Source organism: Xiphophorus hellerii, chromosome 5, assembly GCF_003331165.1.
Source record: "Xiphophorus hellerii strain 12219 chromosome 5, Xiphophorus_hellerii-4.1, whole genome shotgun sequence".
NCBI lineage: Eukaryota > Metazoa > Chordata > Actinopteri > Cyprinodontiformes > Poeciliidae > Xiphophorus > Xiphophorus hellerii.
Window position 1 is genome coordinate 9099768 of NC_045676.1, and position 17956 is coordinate 9117723.

The 17956-nt window shown below is 37.3% G+C and overlaps 1 protein-coding gene across 2 annotated transcripts in view; it reads right to left on the reverse strand.

The window, feature by feature from the left end:
- Positions 1–17956, reverse strand: part of pkn1a (protein kinase N1a) — a 64079-nt gene that overhangs the window by 17086 nt on the left and 29037 nt on the right. Inside the window, exons 1-6 of one of the 2 annotated variants that reach the window (XM_032563066.1) lie at positions 11750–11874; positions 10969–11163; positions 8956–9061; positions 6829–6977; positions 6185–6305; positions 1055–1200 (exon numbers count right to left, since the gene is read on the reverse strand). In XM_032563066.1, coding sequence (XP_032418957.1) covers positions 1055–1200; positions 6185–6305; positions 6829–6977; positions 8956–9061; positions 10969–11163; positions 11750–11791 — 759 coding nt within the window. In that variant the 5' untranslated portion in view covers positions 11792–11874. Of the gene's footprint in view, positions 1–1054; positions 1201–6184; positions 6306–6828; positions 6978–8955; positions 9062–10968; positions 11164–11749; positions 11875–17956 lie in introns of those variants that run through there. The other variant, XM_032563067.1, reaches the window with a different exon arrangement.

Sequence of the window (17956 nt, forward strand, 5' to 3'; positions counted from 1 at the left end):
AAATTTCTGAGGTTGAAAAGTCTCACGTTTGCTAGAAAAAAAATAGAATTTTGAGATTAAAATGGAAAATTTCTAGAAAAAAACTTGGAAATTTATGAGTTTGAAAATTCAAAAACCTGCTAAAAAAAAAGTCCCTCAAATTTCAAGGTTGATGTCAGAAATTGCTAGGAAAACACAGGGAAATTTCTAAGTTTCAAAAGTAAAATAACTAAATCTGCAAAAGAACTTGTTTAATTAGTTTGGATTGTTTGACACAGTGCAGTGACAAATGTAGCCAATGTAACAAATGTTTCAATTCTGGTGTCGCAGCCTTCGTTTCCAAAAAAGCAAAAATAAACTCCAATAAAGGCTGTGGGTGGTAACGGGTGGTTTCGGATTTGTACGCACTTTTACTGATTCATTTATTGTTAAAGTTGAAATAAAAAGTCTTGTAACTTAGTTGAAATAAAAAAAAATAGTCTCGATTTAATGTTCAACTGTTCCAGTGTTCAAATGTTCAAGTGGTCAAAAAATCATTCTACAAAAGCCTCCCGTCCACCCCAGACATTCACCAAACAATCTACCAAACAATCCACACCGCACCCAGCACCCGGTGTGTTCTTAATCGCTCTAATTGGTGGGCGGGTCTAACAATTAACAATGTAAAATAATTCCAAATATAAAAATGAATTACAAATTTTGAATCTAAATTAACTTAAATATATTTCCACTACACAAAGAACAAAACAAAATTGGTAGAAATTATAAACTACAAAACCTTTACATAAATGGCCACGACATCTGGTTTCCAATCATAACGAGTCCACCAGGTGTGAAAACAGGTGGTAAGGCCCATTACATAATAGTATCAAAAACAGAAATGATCTAAATAAACACCTGAAGAGACAAATGAACACATTTAAAAAACCTTAAAACACAAGATGGAAGAGTGCAGAGCATGTTTTCTTTGAAAGAACCAATGCAAAGACTTGAAACTGTGTCAGCTACACGTCACAGACGCAGCTCAGCGCAGAGCTAGCTTTGATGTGTGTGAGCTGAAACTCTTTGGTCCCACCTCAGACATCGCCTTCTTGTCCTGAACCTTGTTGGCCCCGAGGAGACGCAGGACGTTTTTGGCCCCCTCGGCGACAGCGTGCTCCACCCTGTAGTGATGTCTCAGCTCTTCGATGCGCAGCTCCACCCCACAGAGGTCGTGGTTACCTGTGAGACCAAACAGCAGTGACAACAGTCACCAACTTCAGTTTCACATGAGGCGCCTCATCAGTCGGATGTTCAAGGCTCTCTGCATTGCAGTGAACTCCCCTGTGGATCCCGAGTTTGGTTAATGGCTTAATGCATGTTGTACATTACATAAGAGTAAGAGAGCAAAGACATTAAGGCGTCTGATGGAACATAACCAACATTAAACTCCAACCACTGATTGCTAAGAGAAGCACAACTTAAACAGCAAATGGAGCAACTAAAACCCTCTCATGTCTCTACAACTCCAGTATTGTGTAACTGAATAATTGTGACAAAACATGAAGGATTTGATCATTTATTTCAGCAACTTGGTTCTATTAAAAAAATGTAACATCTCAAAAATATGATTCACTCTAAACCAGAGGTCTGCAACCCGTGGCTCCACAGCCGCATGTGACCCTCCACTGTGACTCCTCTTGATTAATCAAAATCCTAAAATGTAATGGTAATTTTAAAAAATAGTGTTCTTAGGAGCTTAAAACCAGATTTTAAAGTGAAAATCCAGAGGGGGAAAAAAAAAAAATCTGAATTTTGAGAATAAATTTACAATTCTGATATTAAAGTCAGAATTAAAATTTTTAATTCTGTTCTGAGTAAAGAATTCTCAGAATTTTTTTTCTCCGCATTCTGTGCCAAAAGTCCTGATTCTGTGAAAAAGTCTGAATTTCGCAATTAAAACAAAAATTCAGAGGCTCAAGTCTGAATTCTGAGATAACAAACTTTGTAATTCTTAGAATAAAGAGAAAATTCTGAGCAAAAAGGTCCAAATTCTGAGATTCAAGTCCAAATTCTGAGAAAAAAAAAGTCTGATTTTTAAAAAAAATTTATTTGGGTCTCTAATCCTCTTCCATAGGACGTAGCAAATTTGCTTTTGTAGTATTTTAGTGTATTTTTTACCCCAACTGTTCCAGAAGAAGGCAAAGTATTGCAGTTGTCATGCAGAGCAGGGCATTTCCATTTACCCCTGACTCTGAGCCACTGGCTATTTATTTCACCACAGGGATGTAATGAAGTGCTAATGGAAGCCCGGGTAATGCAGAAAACGAGGAGTGGCGCTCTCAGGTGCACAGTCAAAACACTGTTGTGCACCTTCACTTGAGAAACAGACACAGGATCAGATCCAATCGCACCCATGAAGCAAATTCCCAGCTAAGTGGAAAGCTTAATGGCACAGCAGGCAATAAACTCAATGGAGCAGAAGAGAGGTGGGAGATAAGCAACAAACAGGGTAATTAACCTATAACAAGGTGAGTTTGACTTTCAAAATCCAGATTAGGTTTCTGAAGATCAGCTTTTCAAAGCCTTGTCAGAGACGAGACAAGAGAGGAAGGAGAGAAGGTGGTAGAGGAAAGCAATGTGGGTCCTTTCATCTCCAAATAAGGTGTTGCGCCTGGAGCTCAGACCCGGCTAGACGGGGTGTGGTGCCTGAAGACGGTGTGTGTACTGCACACAACTCAGGCCCAGGATGGTGTAAATACGACAGACAGAACCTGCCTCTCCGGCTAGAGGAGGAAAAACAAAATTTTTTAATGCAATGTTGCCAAATCCCACAGAAGTTTCTGATGTGTGAAAAGTATTTGAGGTCAAACATGGAGGTCTTTCTCTCTCTAGTGAGCGTGCCACACACACAGAATGACCTCTAAGTAGAGCAGGAAAGTGTCTGTAAAAGTGTTCACACCCCAATCTTATTTTCAGACCAACACAAACCTCAATGTATTTTAATGGAATAAATTGAAACGATTAATCGTGATTAATCGCTTATTGAAATAATCGTCAACTAATTTATGAATCAATTAATCATTAACTGGAGTATACAGACTCAAAAAATGTCCAAATACTTAAACTACATTCTCACAGCAACAATTAACCAAATAAATTACAAAAATATATATGTTTTGCACTTAAGATAAAAACCCAAAACTCCTCAAGTAGCATAGTTTTAGTTTCACCTGGTTCAGATTCTGTAAAAATAAAAATTTAAAAATAATCCTATTATTCACCCTTTGCTATCCATTAATTGGTTAATCCAAAAATAAACAGATGAACAAACCTACAATGTATTGATGTTAAGTCAAGCAAAAATGGTTGAGCTTTTCACATGTTTATGTTAGATGTATTTTTTAGCTGCAGATGCTACAAATTATGAAGGATTATTACATTTTAAGTAAAGAAAAGTAAATTTTCTTCCTTTTTTAAAAAGAAAATTTATATATTTATTTGTATCTTTTACTTCATTTCAAAACTTTTATAAAATAGGATTAAATAAATAAAAATTCAGAATGTGTCAATTTTTAAAAATCTGATTAACTGATTAATGCGTCAGAATAATTGATTACTAAAATAATTGTTAGTTGCAGCCCTATGGTAAACCCACACAAAGCAAAATGGAAGAAAACTTTAACAAAGGCATTCCCACTGATTTAACTTCAGACATTGAGAAAAAATTGTTTTTTATTGGGTGCATGAAAATATCTGGTTTCAAATTTAGACTTTTAATCAAGCATTTTATTACAAAACTGCGCAGTTTGAATATAAACCCATTTCAACAACTTGATACACAAATCAAGCACTTTCCAAACCTTGAAAACACCTATTTGGAATTAAAATATGAACCCTAGAGTTCAATGATCTTAACTACACATTAATTCAAAAGGAAAACCAGTAAACAAATAAAACAACTTCGTTCAAATACTCAGATTACCCAGATTGTTCAATATTAGAGAACAACGCTAAAGATGAAACAAAATATCTGTTCAACTCTGCCCTGCAGAAATGGAAATAATTCCTCACATCATCAAAAACCCTGCAGGTTTTCCACATGAAGGACATGGATGAATAAAGCATGCCCTTAAAAGGCCTCCAGTAACCTCTACTTGCACCTAAAAAGACACTCTCAGCAGCCGTCGGCTCCCTCACTCTGACATCAGCAGAAAATCCAGATTTCCCGTAAAATCTGGGATTTTCTCCTTTTCTGTCCTGTTTTATTCTCTAAAAACCTCCTGGGTTCTGGATGACCCTCATCAATCTTCTCTTATTTCCAGCAGAAGGATTTAAATGTCCATCGGCTTCCTCTTGCCAGCAGCGAACAGTCGTATTAAGTCTTTTACATGCTAAAAGGTAAAATCAGAAGGATATAATGGTTCAGACCCTGATTAATGTGCCAGGTGGGCGGCTTTTTGTTTTGCTCACTTCCATTTAAGGCCCACCTCACCTTCACGCAGAGCGAACGCTCTGCTGTGCCTCAACCTGAGCCCTCCTCTTCATCTTCCTCCGCACACACAACCAGCAGAGCCATGTGAGGACAGAGAGCGGGCCTCTTTTCATTGATCTGTTTATGCTGCTGTGTGTCCGCCGTGCTCAGGACGGAGCTGAAGAAAGCCAGGCTCCGGATCAAATGAGAAAATGAAGATGAAAAAATAAATAAATAAAAAAGAGCTGACCCGTCTCTGCCAGCTGACAACCGTCAGAAAGCAAAAACACTGAATTTACAAACCTAAACAGCCTTGCATGTTGCTAAATATATTTGGTTTAAAACTGTTTTTGTTCAGCCACCTTCACAGCTGCTAGTTTTTCTTGTTTGCGGCATGTTTTTAACAACTTCAAACATTTAGAGACTGAAATTTTTCTCCTGTTCTTTGAAAGCAGTTCAAGCTCAGTTTAGATTTATAGCCAGACCAGAAATATGGGCCGGCTCGGGCCAAAATAATTTGTTGATGGTCGAATTCGTGCTTCTGTGGAAGACCAAACGAGAATGCACAACATAAAGTTGTGTTGATTTATTCATTATAGTCTAAATAAGAGTTGGCAGCTCATCCTCCTGAGGAAAGAAAGAAAGTAAGGAGCAGAAGCTAACGCACCTCCAACTGGCTCCGTTCCCATCAATCACACATCCCAGAGGATTTACACAAGACTCACCCTGAGGTTGCAACGAGCGACAAAATGGAGCTGAAAGTTGTTAAAAGCTAAAAACAGGAAAAGCTACACATACTTTGCTTTCTGAAATGATGGTCTAAAAATGAAATGAAAGAAGCAAAATCCTAATTAAAATAATTATTGAGGTTTCTTTTCGGTTCACAATGTTTTAAGGCTCGATCTAAACTCTATTGAGATTGAGCAGAGAGTGTATGAACAGCAGCTCAAAGTGGTGCACAGAATGTTAATTTAATTTAGGTCTGAACTTTAACTAGGCCATTCTGACAGATAAATGTGTTTTGGTCTAAACCAGCACAGTTAAAACTGGATGGTTGGCGTTATTCTCCTTCAGGAAGGTCAACCTCTGACCTCTGAGGATTGCTTTCTTTTAGTTTTCTTTCATTCATCGTGAGTTTAATGACTGATTTGTGAAGTATCAGAGTGTCCTATCTAAGTCTAATGTCATTTTTTAAAATTTGTCTCATCAAACCAGAGAGCATTTTTCGACATGTTGGTTGTGAAACAGGAGTTCTTGCTCTGAAAAATGCACTCTTCCTTCTTTATTTAGGGGTGTCAGAATACAAACGGCACCCCTCATTATCAAAATGTTACGTTCCTTTTCCTTCTACTTCATAATCTTATCCTCTCTAGTGTTGATCTAGCACCTAAAATCTAAAGTAAACTGAAACATAAAAACTGTAGAAAGGTCCAAAGGTAAACGTACTGAACTCTGTCTACATTAGATGCCATTCAGCAATGAGATTTCCTGATTTAATGTGTAGAATGAATGAATGAAGTGTATTAATTTCTTGTCACTTGTCCTGCAAACAGTGAACTGAAAAACCAACAAGCCGGCATAAAAATTAAACACATTTTCCCCACATATTGTATATGTTTGGTGTCCGATCCAGAACTTTTGCACTGGTGAGTTTACCACAAAAAAAGCAATAAAGTTCAGAGCATCTGCAGAACAAAAACCCCTCAAACAACAGCAGAGGAGGATAAAGAGGTGTAATTTCTTTAGACTCACCCTGTGTGTCTTCGGTGTGCTCAGTGGCCTGAACGGCTTTCCGTATTTGCATCCGGATGATGTCGATTTTGGTCTTGCTGTCCTGCAGCATTTGCTGGGCCGTCTGCAACATTTTCTTATCCTGAAAACAGAAACAAGAAGAAAGTCACATGAAACGGTTCAGACTAAATCACAGAGTTTACCGTTACATGTCAGTTACAAAAACTGTGAGGGAAGCAGAAGTATAACAGTGACATCAAAACTAAAAACAAAAACCAAAGCTGTATGAAAAGGCAGGGGAGAAAAAGATGGAAAAGGATTTAGTCACCTGGAGAGACAATGTGATGGATGTGTCCTTTATCCTACTGAACGTGACACTGCGACTTTAGTATGTATGGGTGTGTGTGTGCGTTTGTTTGTAATACCTTGTCTGCTTCCTGTGGGGACCGGAGCCTGGTCCCCACAAGGGGAAACGCTGTTTTTGGATCGGGGGTTAGATTTAGGACTAAAGTGTGAATTGAGTTTTGGATAGGGTTAGGTATGTTAGGGTTAGGATAAGGGTAAGGTTTAGGCTGTAGAAATGAATGAAAGTCAATGGAAAGTCCCCACAAAGACAGCCACGCAACATGTGTGTGTGTGGTGTATCAAGGGAAACATTCCTCTACCTTTGTTGATCCGTTGGCGTAGATGGGGATCATATTCTCCACCCCCTGTTTGACTTTGAGCTCAATGTTGAGCTGCCTTTCCAGGGCGGCGATGCGCTCCTTGTGGGCTGACGTGCGACTCTCCGCCCCCGGAGACCCGGGACATTCATCTGTGGAAAGACGGCAAGGTTCGAGACGATAAAATAAGGAACAGGATGGTGGTTCACACGGTGGGGGGAAAAACGGGAAATTACTCCACTGGGAATTCAATGGAGCATCTAATAATATGAGGCTATACTTGGGTAACAAAAGCAACATTTGACATTTTCAAAAAGAATCACTGTGGTAATAAGTCTGAAGAGGTCAGTAGTAAATATGTACGTGCAGTTAAAATGCTCCAAGGCTTTGGGTTATTACTTAAAAAAAATTAAAATTTTATTTTAAAAAAAGAAAAAGTTGCATTGCATTTATTAATCAAGATTAGAGAGATGAAGGAGTTTTGGATTTGCTTCCCTAATCATAATTTAAGTTAAAGTTGTCATTTACATTTTTTTAGCCTCAAACACAAATACTTGTTTTTACCATGTCTATTATTTTAACTACTATAAAAAAAGATGAATAAAGGAAACAATTTCACTCAAATTAGAACAAAAAAACTTGTATGCAACATGCATGGCTGACAAATATGAACAAAAATGCATTTGTGGACAAATGAGCCAATTGAGAAAAAATAAAATAAAATAAAAATCTACAGACTTGGACAAATTTGTTGGCATCCTTGGTATAGATATACAAGAACAACTTGACAACAAATTAATCTCCTCTTACAGTAGCATAATCTCACATGGAAACATTTTTTTAGAAACATCCAACTTTTATTTTAAATAAATTAACACAGTGCAGAAAAAAAAACATGTTAAACAATTGTTCCTAAACAAAAAGACTTTTGTCCATAATTATTTCTTTAAAACACAAATTAACAGAATCGATTTTTTGCATACTTCACTTTAAGTTGAAGTTTTTCTGCGAACGTTTAAATATGAATCCTTGACTTTGTGTTGCAATAAGTTGCAAATATGATGCAACACAAACGTAAACGGTTTAACATCCAGTTAAAGACCCTGTAGAGTTTACTAAAGTTTACAGGGTCTTTAAATAGAACCGTGAAATTTGGTCAGATGACAGTAAGGGTGATTTCATACTTGATAGTTCGGTAGACTTTGATCGATTGCGGACCAAAATTTGCAATATTTGTTATGTTTTCAGCTGGTGTGGTTCACTTTCACGCTACACTGTGTTAAACAAACCAACCACTTTGAAAAATCTGTTCACCTTCTCACCTGTGGAGGCGCTGCAGCAAGAAATACTGAAGGAAACGACATGAAAACTTCAGAAGACACTGAGCGCAACTTCCTTCTTTTCAAAATGTAAACAAGGATGGAGTGGGAATTTTAGGATTTTTCTTTTGCCTTCTGTAAAAGACCATGAGCCGTTTCTCCCTTTAGCGCTAGGCTAATCCAGAATTCCCTGCACTGTAGTTCGCTTCCTGCTTTTGGAGCAGTCTGCGGTCCACTTGGCATTCACATATGCATTCAAACCGCATCAGAGTTCACTTCAACCAAACCAAGGCTTTCACTTCAGGCGGATCAGAGTTTGCGCTTTTGTTTCACATCAGAGTTTGATTGCCCTTTCACTTCCCCAAACGAACCAAACTTTCTATGCTAACAAACTCGAGTTCTATTGAAGCGGGGTTGGGGTGATTGCACCCTAAGATTTAGTTTCTTTCAAGCAAACGCTTCAGGTAGTTTTGGTATGAAACAAAGGATGAATATGTGGAAAGAGCCTCAGGTCCAATGTGAAGCATATTGGTGGATCTATGGGCCCTGTCAGAGTGCATGGCATCATAAACTCTTTAAAATACCAGGAAATTTTAACTCAAAATCTATTGGACTCTCAGAAAATGTGCTATTACTGGTTCAAAAAACACAAAATCTGCTTTACTTCCTACCTGCAATTTGTTGATTCACAACAATCTTAAAAATACACAAAATAATGTAATCTAAAGCATTTTTATTTTTTTTACAAAAATGGAGGGAAATAATGAAGTGATGATTAAAAAAGAAGCGATTGTAGCAGTGGTAGCTGTACCTTTGCTCTCCTCTCCTCCCTTCACCACGATATGAGCATCCAGCTCCTGCAGCTGAGCATGCAGATTGTCCAGCTTTCGGTTCGAAGAGCGCAGCTGACTGTCCACCTAAAGGCAAAAAAAGAAGAAACAGCATGAAGTAATTCATTTATTTATAGATATAAGACATCATTCAGCATTACTTCCTCTGAGAAACTATCAGAGTATAACTCAAATTAAGGAATCATCTGTTTGAAATATGCAGTCTTAAACAAGAAGCAGAAAATAAAAAAAGTTTCGTTTTATGTAATTTTTTTTAGAAATATATATTTTTTAAAGTTTTACTGGATTTAAGTTTTCATCATGGTACCCATCAAACTACCAAAGGAATAATTAATCCAAAGTGAAGAACCATTTCATTCTGCAGGGGACATAATTCTCTCCTCACTCTAATCCTACATATTTAGCTAAAAGCTTTCGGGCTTCTCCATCATTAATCCTAAATTTGACCTAATTGGATGCCTTCACACCCACCTTAAAAATCTATTAGTCGATAGAATAACAAAATAACTCAAAATATAAACAGCACAGGGCCTTAAAAAAGCATTAATAAGACTTAAACATCCACATTTTGTCACATTACAACTAAGATCTTAAACCACACATTCCTACTTTAATTTCTTGATAACTGAATTTAAACATATTCTTCCTCCTGAGCTGTGGATTTAAACCATTTTAGGCTAATGGCTACACTTTGGCAAGTTTGTAGCTATGGCATACTCTCTTTTTGGTGACACTGGTTGTTTAATGTTGCATAAAAATAACAAAAAGTAAAGAGATTGGAATGTAACTGAGAAGTTGTTTTTGTTGCCAAAGCCAAAGATTATAAAAATGTTGCATCACCCACCAAAAAGCTGGATAAAGTCCTTCAGTGAACTCAAAGCAGGACATTATCATTGTTCACATATTTGATTATTTATTGCAAGTCATATTATTAAATTCATCTAGAGTATCACAGGTTTTATTAATGTTATGCAGCTCTAATTCACACTCAAAATGTTGGAGCTACGTTCACAAAGCAGGTGATCAATTCTGATTTTTTTGCAGAAATCTAATTATTTGTGTGGTATCAGGTTAGGTCGCATTATTAAATGCGACCTGATATGGAGCTGTTAGCTCATCATGAGACCATGATGATACAGCAACAGTCTTCAGTCAGAAGCCCTGTCAGATTAGTTGACTTTTGATTAGGAAAGCACGATATATCGGAACTGACATCAGTATCGACTGATATCTGTCATTTTATAATGTATCGGTATTGCTTTGATAAATAAAACTGGGCTGATATTAATAACCAATATTTATTTCTGTCTTGTTGTCATTTGTTTCTAAATGGGGAGTGGAGGAAGTTAGTTATGTGACGGTGATGCAGAAGAGGATTGTGGGTATTTTAACTGAAGTAGTGGTTATGTTAGCGTGTGGTTGTTTCTTTCAAGGTGTCGAAAAGGTAGCGAAATGTATGTATGTATATAATATAAGTTATCAGCCATTATAGCAATACTAATATCCGATATTGGCCCAAATTTTCATATTGGTGCATCCCTGATTTTTTTTTCTATTTATAAATTTTGACATGTAGTTTGACAAACAGGTTAAGATACAAATGGTATTCAAAAATAAATTAAAAAATATATAATTATTTGCCCAATTCCAACCATCAGTTTGAAACCAATCCCTACCCCAGACAGAAATAAGACAAAACACAAAACAAAACAGGAACAAAAGAACCATGAAACTTCTTTTGTTTTGTAATTGTCTTCAAGGGAATAAAGTAGCGGATAAATGATTGAAAACTTGTCAGTCTAAACTTGATTTTTTCTAGTTTTAAAAAAGAAATGACATTCTTTAGATAGAGGACCACCACCGGTGAGTGAGGATCTTTCCAGGACAGTAAAGTTCTGCGTTGAGCCGATAACGAAGTAAAGGAAAGGTGCTTCCCTGATTTTGACGAGTCTTTTGCAAACGTTCGTTCTCACCTGATGTGCGTTCCTCTTGTCAGTCGTGGCGCGGCGCAAGTTCTCCGCACCCTCCTTGATCTTCAGCTCCTTCCGGATCTCCCTGCGGATCCTCTCCCGCTGCTCGTCCAGGAGCTGCTGAACGCTCGAGTCGGAGAAGTCGGAGTTCTGGTCCAAACCGAGCTGCTCCAGAACAGACAGCCCGCCTGGGTCACTCTGCAAGAGAAGGAACAGAAGGGAAGGGCGGGAAAAACAAGGGAAAATGGGGGACAAAGGAAACGGTGGTTAAAACGTGTGATTGTTCACACTATAAAAACAAAAGAAGAATCATTAATGTTGATTAATCCTGATTTAATCCTCTTAACCTGTTAATGTGTGGAGCTGAGAGTGAGGAGGAGCAAAGAGAAAGAGATGGTCAGCCTGATAAGGAAGTAATGGGAGGAAAGGCAGAGAGATAGTGATGGGGGAAGGAGAGGAAAAGGCCAGTTAGGTAAAAATGAGAAACCTTAGAAACAAAGCATAAATGAAAAAAAATCAATTTCAACTGGTTTTCATAGTATTTCAAATTAAAAAAAGTATTCGGCCAAAAAGGTGAACAACGGTCCAGGCTGTCAATTGTTCTCAGATTTATCCTCTGATTCGGTCTCTATCGAGTTAACCAGACTGGTCTTCCCAGTGAAATATACATCCCAAGTCGTCTTTTTGGGCAAAAAGAAAAAAATAATCAAAATGTGGAGAGTCATCAAGGCAGGAACACACAAAAACTTAGTCCAAATCATCATTGAGCAGAAATCAGACCAACCTCGGAGCTGTCCTCATCCTCCTCGTCCCCATGCCAACACATAACCGACTCAGATCTGACGAGTCCACAAAGATACAAAAGGGGGACGAATGTCTGCGGTTCGATTCCACGCTCAGGCGGGCGGTTTATGCCGCACCAAGAGCAAAATGTGATGGCGGAGGGTGACACGATAAAAAGAGATAAAGAGAGGGAGAGTTAAGTGAGAGAGGAGGGGAACGCCTCCAAAAGAGGATATCCGTCCCAACACCAAGCTGCTCAGGCCTTTCCTGTTTCCTCTGCGATTTCTGCTGCTGTCAGTGGCGAGTCAGATAAAGAGAATGCAGCCGTTCGCTCTCCATTATAGGATTTGGTAATCATTCTTGGAATTAATGCATCAGGCCTGTTTGTGTTCAAACTGTGACCTTTCCTGTGCTCTCACTTGAGACGCTGATATTATCTTAAGGGCAGAAACAACAGAAGGATGAGACTTCCAAGCACTGGATCAAAGCCAGACAGTAATATTGGGACACATAAATGTTGCTAGTTGGATTACTTGTTTCCTCTTATATACAAGCTTCCACTTCTTTAGAAAGATGAAAAAGCATGATAAAATCTCTACAGGAGTGGCTGTGGGTGGAGTAAAAATGATTATTAATGGGTTCCTATGTTCTTAAAAGTATGGATGCACTGATTCACTTTTTCCACTTCTAATACCGATATCTGAGGTTTAGAATCAGCCGATACCGATCCGAAAAACAGTGAACTGACTTAAAACGTTTCTTTACAAACGTAAATGTGCTGAATTACAAATTTATTTGATATCTCTGCAGCAGCACGCATAAATATACTGTGCCAATAGCTTCACAAGCTTGGTCAAACACGCAAAAATAGCAACTTTAATTTTTTCCAGCAGTGCACCGATTGCAGTTTTTATCTGATCGCAGAATACCAATTTAAAAAAAACAACAACAATCTGCCGATTTCGATTTTGTCCGATACCAATTTCTTTTGTCTAAAATGTCGCTAAATATAGCAAGAAAGTCGCTGAGTTGGTAACAGTGGGGTGAGTGTTGTTAACTTGCAAACATGCATACATGACCTGGTGGGCCGGTTAACACTACACATCAGTCTATCAGTCTCACAGGAGAGCAGAAGAGAACAGTGGTGGCAGATGACTGGGAGATAAGATCGGCTTTGCATGCAAGTATCGGCCGACCACCAATCTCAAAATGAAGGAAATTGGCACCGTTAAATCGGTGCACCGCTAATTTATTCAGTTAGTGCAATTAGGAGTTTAATGGTCAATGTAAAAATAACTAAAGAAACTGAAACCGACAAAAACAATAGGTTGACTACCTTGACCAAACATGCCAAAAATAAACTGCAACAAACATTTCAAACAAATGGTTCAGAAAGTGCAATTAGAAATTGAAAAAGCATAATATCACTCTGGGCACAAAGCATGAAATTAGACCAAACAGGTCTGCCGTTATGGCTGAGGCACATCATCACTAATACCCCATTTAGAATTATTTTTAACATCGGACTGGTGCATCTCTACTTAAAAGTGGAGAGAAACAGGGATTCACAATGTACAATATTGACCTCTAGATATTGGTAGCTGAAATATCTTGATGCAATCGTACTTGACATCCTTTTGGCTGTAGTTTGCAGGAGAGTTGGGCATTTATTGTATCGTTTATCATTTATTGTGACTAATTTATTCTCATGATAGGAATTCTGATTTATCGTTGTCACAATAAATTCCAATTGATAATTTAAACTCACCCAAAGCTGTCCATATTGTCTGGATAGTTAGCTTTACTATTTTCTCCACTGTTTGTTCAATGATAGTTGCAATAAATTTGAAAATATATAATAAAGCAGTCACGGTGCTATATAAATCACACTTTTGTGAGTGACTGGTGTCCCAAAGAAGCATATTACAAATGGGGATGTTTTTCAAAAGCAGTATTTGTGTTTGTGGGGCTATGACTCCTCTATCATGCTACTTTTAGTTCTTATTGTCATTGTTATTACAAAATAGTACTATAATGTATTGTGACAAAACATATCACCCACCTCACCATCTTACTCACTGCATGAGGCCGCAGGATAAACGCAGTTTAAATCTCAATAAAATGCTGTTCAAACTCACCAGAAAGCCATGGATTATGGATTAGAAATTCCCAGGAACTGATCAATTTAAATATAACTAGAAAAAAAGCTTATGTCACATACACCACCTGTTCAAAAAAAGAAGTAGCCACCTGGATTTAGCAAAGCAAATACATATAAAGTTTATCTTTTGGATAATTAATGCAAAACTTTAAATATTAGAGTGACATTTTTATTTTTTTGGTGCCGACTTTGTTCTTCTTTGCTAGGCTACAAACTAAAAATAATGGGTGAATTAAAAATTATCCAGTTAAAGATAAAAAAAAAGTTTTATTGAAAGTAAAAATGAACAGATCAGCCATTTTCTGACCACAACTTCGATATATCGAACAAAATAATATAGATCATTACTGACAGCTTACCAGAGAAGCCTTCATCATTACAAACAAGAGTCTATGTGATGTCTGATATGTTGTTTCACCTGATAAAGGAATAAAAGCAGAACATATCCATCATGAAAATGGGAAGTTCTTTGACAGTAAACCAACTTTAGCGCTTTGCAAAAGCTGGCTGTTGAAAACGTTCACCACTGCCGCAGCAGTGGATAAAAACAGGACTAATCATTTCCCTTTGAGCCTCAGTGACACAGAATAAACTATAAGACTACTTCCTGTAATCTAAAAATGTTCAAGGCAACTATTGGCTCGGTACATTTAAGACCATGAGGTGGCTTCAGACAGAAAATCAGCTTCTTTTAGCTGTTGTGGTAAAAAATGCTACAATGACAAAATGCCTTGCACTGAAACCAGCGCATTTGTTGCTTAATATGATACACAGAGGAAATGGCGAATTCAAATATAGCAATGCGTTGCTTAGGTTTTTAAATAAAGGTTATTTGGGCTGTCATATTTCAGGTTAAGTCATCAAATTATTCAATGTAGTGACATTTTACTGTAATTTATTCTAAGACAAATTAGACTGAGAAAAAACAGTAGTTCTTAAACTCTTAAGTTGGTTGTTGCTTGTACTTAGTAGCCAGCTAAGTGTTGTGTTACCTTAAAGAGAGTGATGGATTATGCTTGTTTGACAACATCACTGTTTTTTTAACAAAAGTATTTCCACACTGCTGAATTTATCCATCTTTTACGTAGGGAGAAAGTGCGGTTGCCTTTTACAATCCAGCTGTCTCTGCTGAAAGGACCTCAGACCTTAGGAAGAATAAATGACTTCAGCTGTTTTACAAATGCATCTTGATGTAAATGTTCACCAAAAAAGTTGTGCATTCAAATTACGACTTATCAATGCAAGCTGGATTTAAAGACTCTTACTGGAGCGCATGTTTTACATCAACCCTCAAATGGGCCCGCCAGGCTACTCAGATATTAACACAGCCTTTATAAAGCAAAACATAAATAGAAAGTAAATTTAAAAAATGTTTTTTAAAATAAAAATTAATAAAAAAAAATACTTAAAAATAAAACAATAAATGAAGGATTAAAATTAAGAAATAAATATAGCTTTAAAAAAAAAGAAAAATGAAGGACTTTTAAAATAAAAAAAATAAAGGAATAAAACAAAAGAAATGGCCATTTAAAATACAAAATTAAAAAGATACTTCTAAATAAAAAACAATAAATGAATGAGTAAAATTACTAAGTAAATACAGCTGTTAAAGAAAACAAAAATGCCAAATTAAATAAAAAAAAACAACTATTTGAAAAAAGCAAAAAGTAATATAATAAAATAAAAGAAATGGTCATTTAAAACTACAAAATAAAAAAAAACAAATAAAAGAAACAAAAATGCAAAAAAAATCTAACTTCAATAATTAAAATAAAAAATGAAATAAAAACATAAAAATTAAAACAGAAATAAATACAGGACTATGTTCAGTTCAACAGGCTAAAATCGTCCAGTTGGTGGGAACATGCCTCCTGTCACTTCCACGACCCATTTGCTACAGACGTGTCGGCAGCAGCAGATGTTTGTGATCCGACACAAGTATGCAATAGGGCAAGGAGACCAAATCACTAACCGAGTCACATCGGTGGTTGTGACAGCGAAGCTTTACTCTGCACCAAATTTGCTTCGCCTGTTGTAAAAGCGTAAAACTTCAAGTTCATTTCAAGACGTGGAAGACAAAGATGGCAAAATCCACCGGGCATAAATAGCTAATCTCATGCATCTTGTTAGTAAGTTTGCCCAGGGAAGAACATTCAGCCATAGTGTTCAGGGAGGCCATGACGGCCTAATTCAATAGATAAAAGCACCAAGAGAGTGTAATTCAATCAGACTGTGTGTGGCGTAGTGAAGCCTGGGGCCGGACAGAGAGGAACGACGCGTAAAGTGAAATATTTGAATATTTTTCTTTCTGATGCACCCCAACTGGGCTGACCACAGAGTTCAGATCCCCACAAAGAGGTCACAGAGTTGTGCAAGCGCACAAACGGACAAAAATAGGAGAGGAGATATTCACTTTTAATGAACACGAACACAAAGCCCCTCTCAGTTTCCAGTGAAACGTGAGAACATGTCACTGTGAGAGCAAGGCCGCTGAGCATGGCACGCTTGGAGGACTGCGATCTGCGCCTCTTGTGACGACAAGTGAAAATGCCCTCAGAGCAGCGATGGGATGCCTTTAACGTGACAGCGGAAGGACAGAAGACCTTTGTCTGAGTTAGAAGTCGCAGCCCGTATCAGACAGAGGAGGAAGAAGAAAGAGGAGGAAGAAAAGAAGAAGGGTTTGGGGTATAGATTAAATGTCTTCAGTTACTATGTGCTTGAAATTCAACTAAGACAGAAAGGTTTTCTAGCCACAAATAATTTGTGTATATGTTGGAGAAAATAACTGCAGTGACTCTGCCTGATTTCACAACATGTTTACAACATGGCGGCACGAAAAACAGCTAGACCTCCGATTTCCATTTTTGCTCCCTCCTCCCCCAAACAAATGTTTCAGATCAAACAAAATTATGATTTCAAATATATCCTGAGTTAATGCAAAAGCAGAGTTTCAATAGTCAATTATGCTTATAAAAACTTCACTAAAAAGACTAAGACTAAAAACCCACTTGTTAAGAGTCGCTTTTGAACCATAATAGATGGAATACTGACCAACATATTTGAGGCGTATTGATGATTTTAACGATGGTACTTGACAAAATTAGATGTCTGTTATTGGTTATTGACTGTATGAGCTGTTTATGTTTTTTTGTGTGCATTTTCACAATGTAAAGCACTTTGAACTATTATGTTTCTGAAATGTGCGATACAAATAAACTTGATTGATTAATGGGGGAACAAAGCTATCCAAACCAATCTGATATTATGTGAAAAAGTAACCGTCGGCACCAGGGAGCAGCCATCATTGTTTGGCCACTTTCATTACAGGATTTCTTTAAGTCTCCACAGTGGGAAGTTTTTGAGCATTGATATTCTGTTTCAGCCACAATAAAGAATCTTTATTTCAGTTTGGACTTTGACAAGCCCACTCTAAAATCCTAATTTAGTTGTTTTTTTTAAAAAAAACTTATATAATAGTGGACTTATTTGTGTGTTTGGGTGCACTAGTGTATAATCCAAGCACCTTCCATCTTAAGGTCACAAACTGATGTTTAGAGATTTCCCTTTTATGATTTATTTTGGTCATGACCAGAACTTACTGGTCCATTAATTAATATAAATATTAATGATATAAATATATCCCAAGACAATCCCAACAAGTTTGACTCTGGGAATAAGGTTTGTTTTTCAAAATGGTGCTATTTTTACACCATACGCAAAAGGGACACAGACCTCCCAAAACGTTCCACCTTTTGTCTCATTAGTCCACGGATTATTGCCCTCAAAGTCTTGGCAATAATCAAGACGTTTAGTTGCAAATGTCAGATGGACCTTTGGGTCTTTTTGGTCCGCACGGCTATACCACTGTTTCATGTCGTCTTCTTCTATGGTTCTCTGGAGTCCAAAACCCCTTTAGAAACTGCTCCAACTCTTTCCAGACTGATAAGACTCGGTCGATGACTGTTTTGCTATTTTGAGGTCCTTTAGCCTTCTTCATGGTAGCAGAAAAGTTTTCATTCAGTTATTTTCTGATTTTAAAAGGGTTTG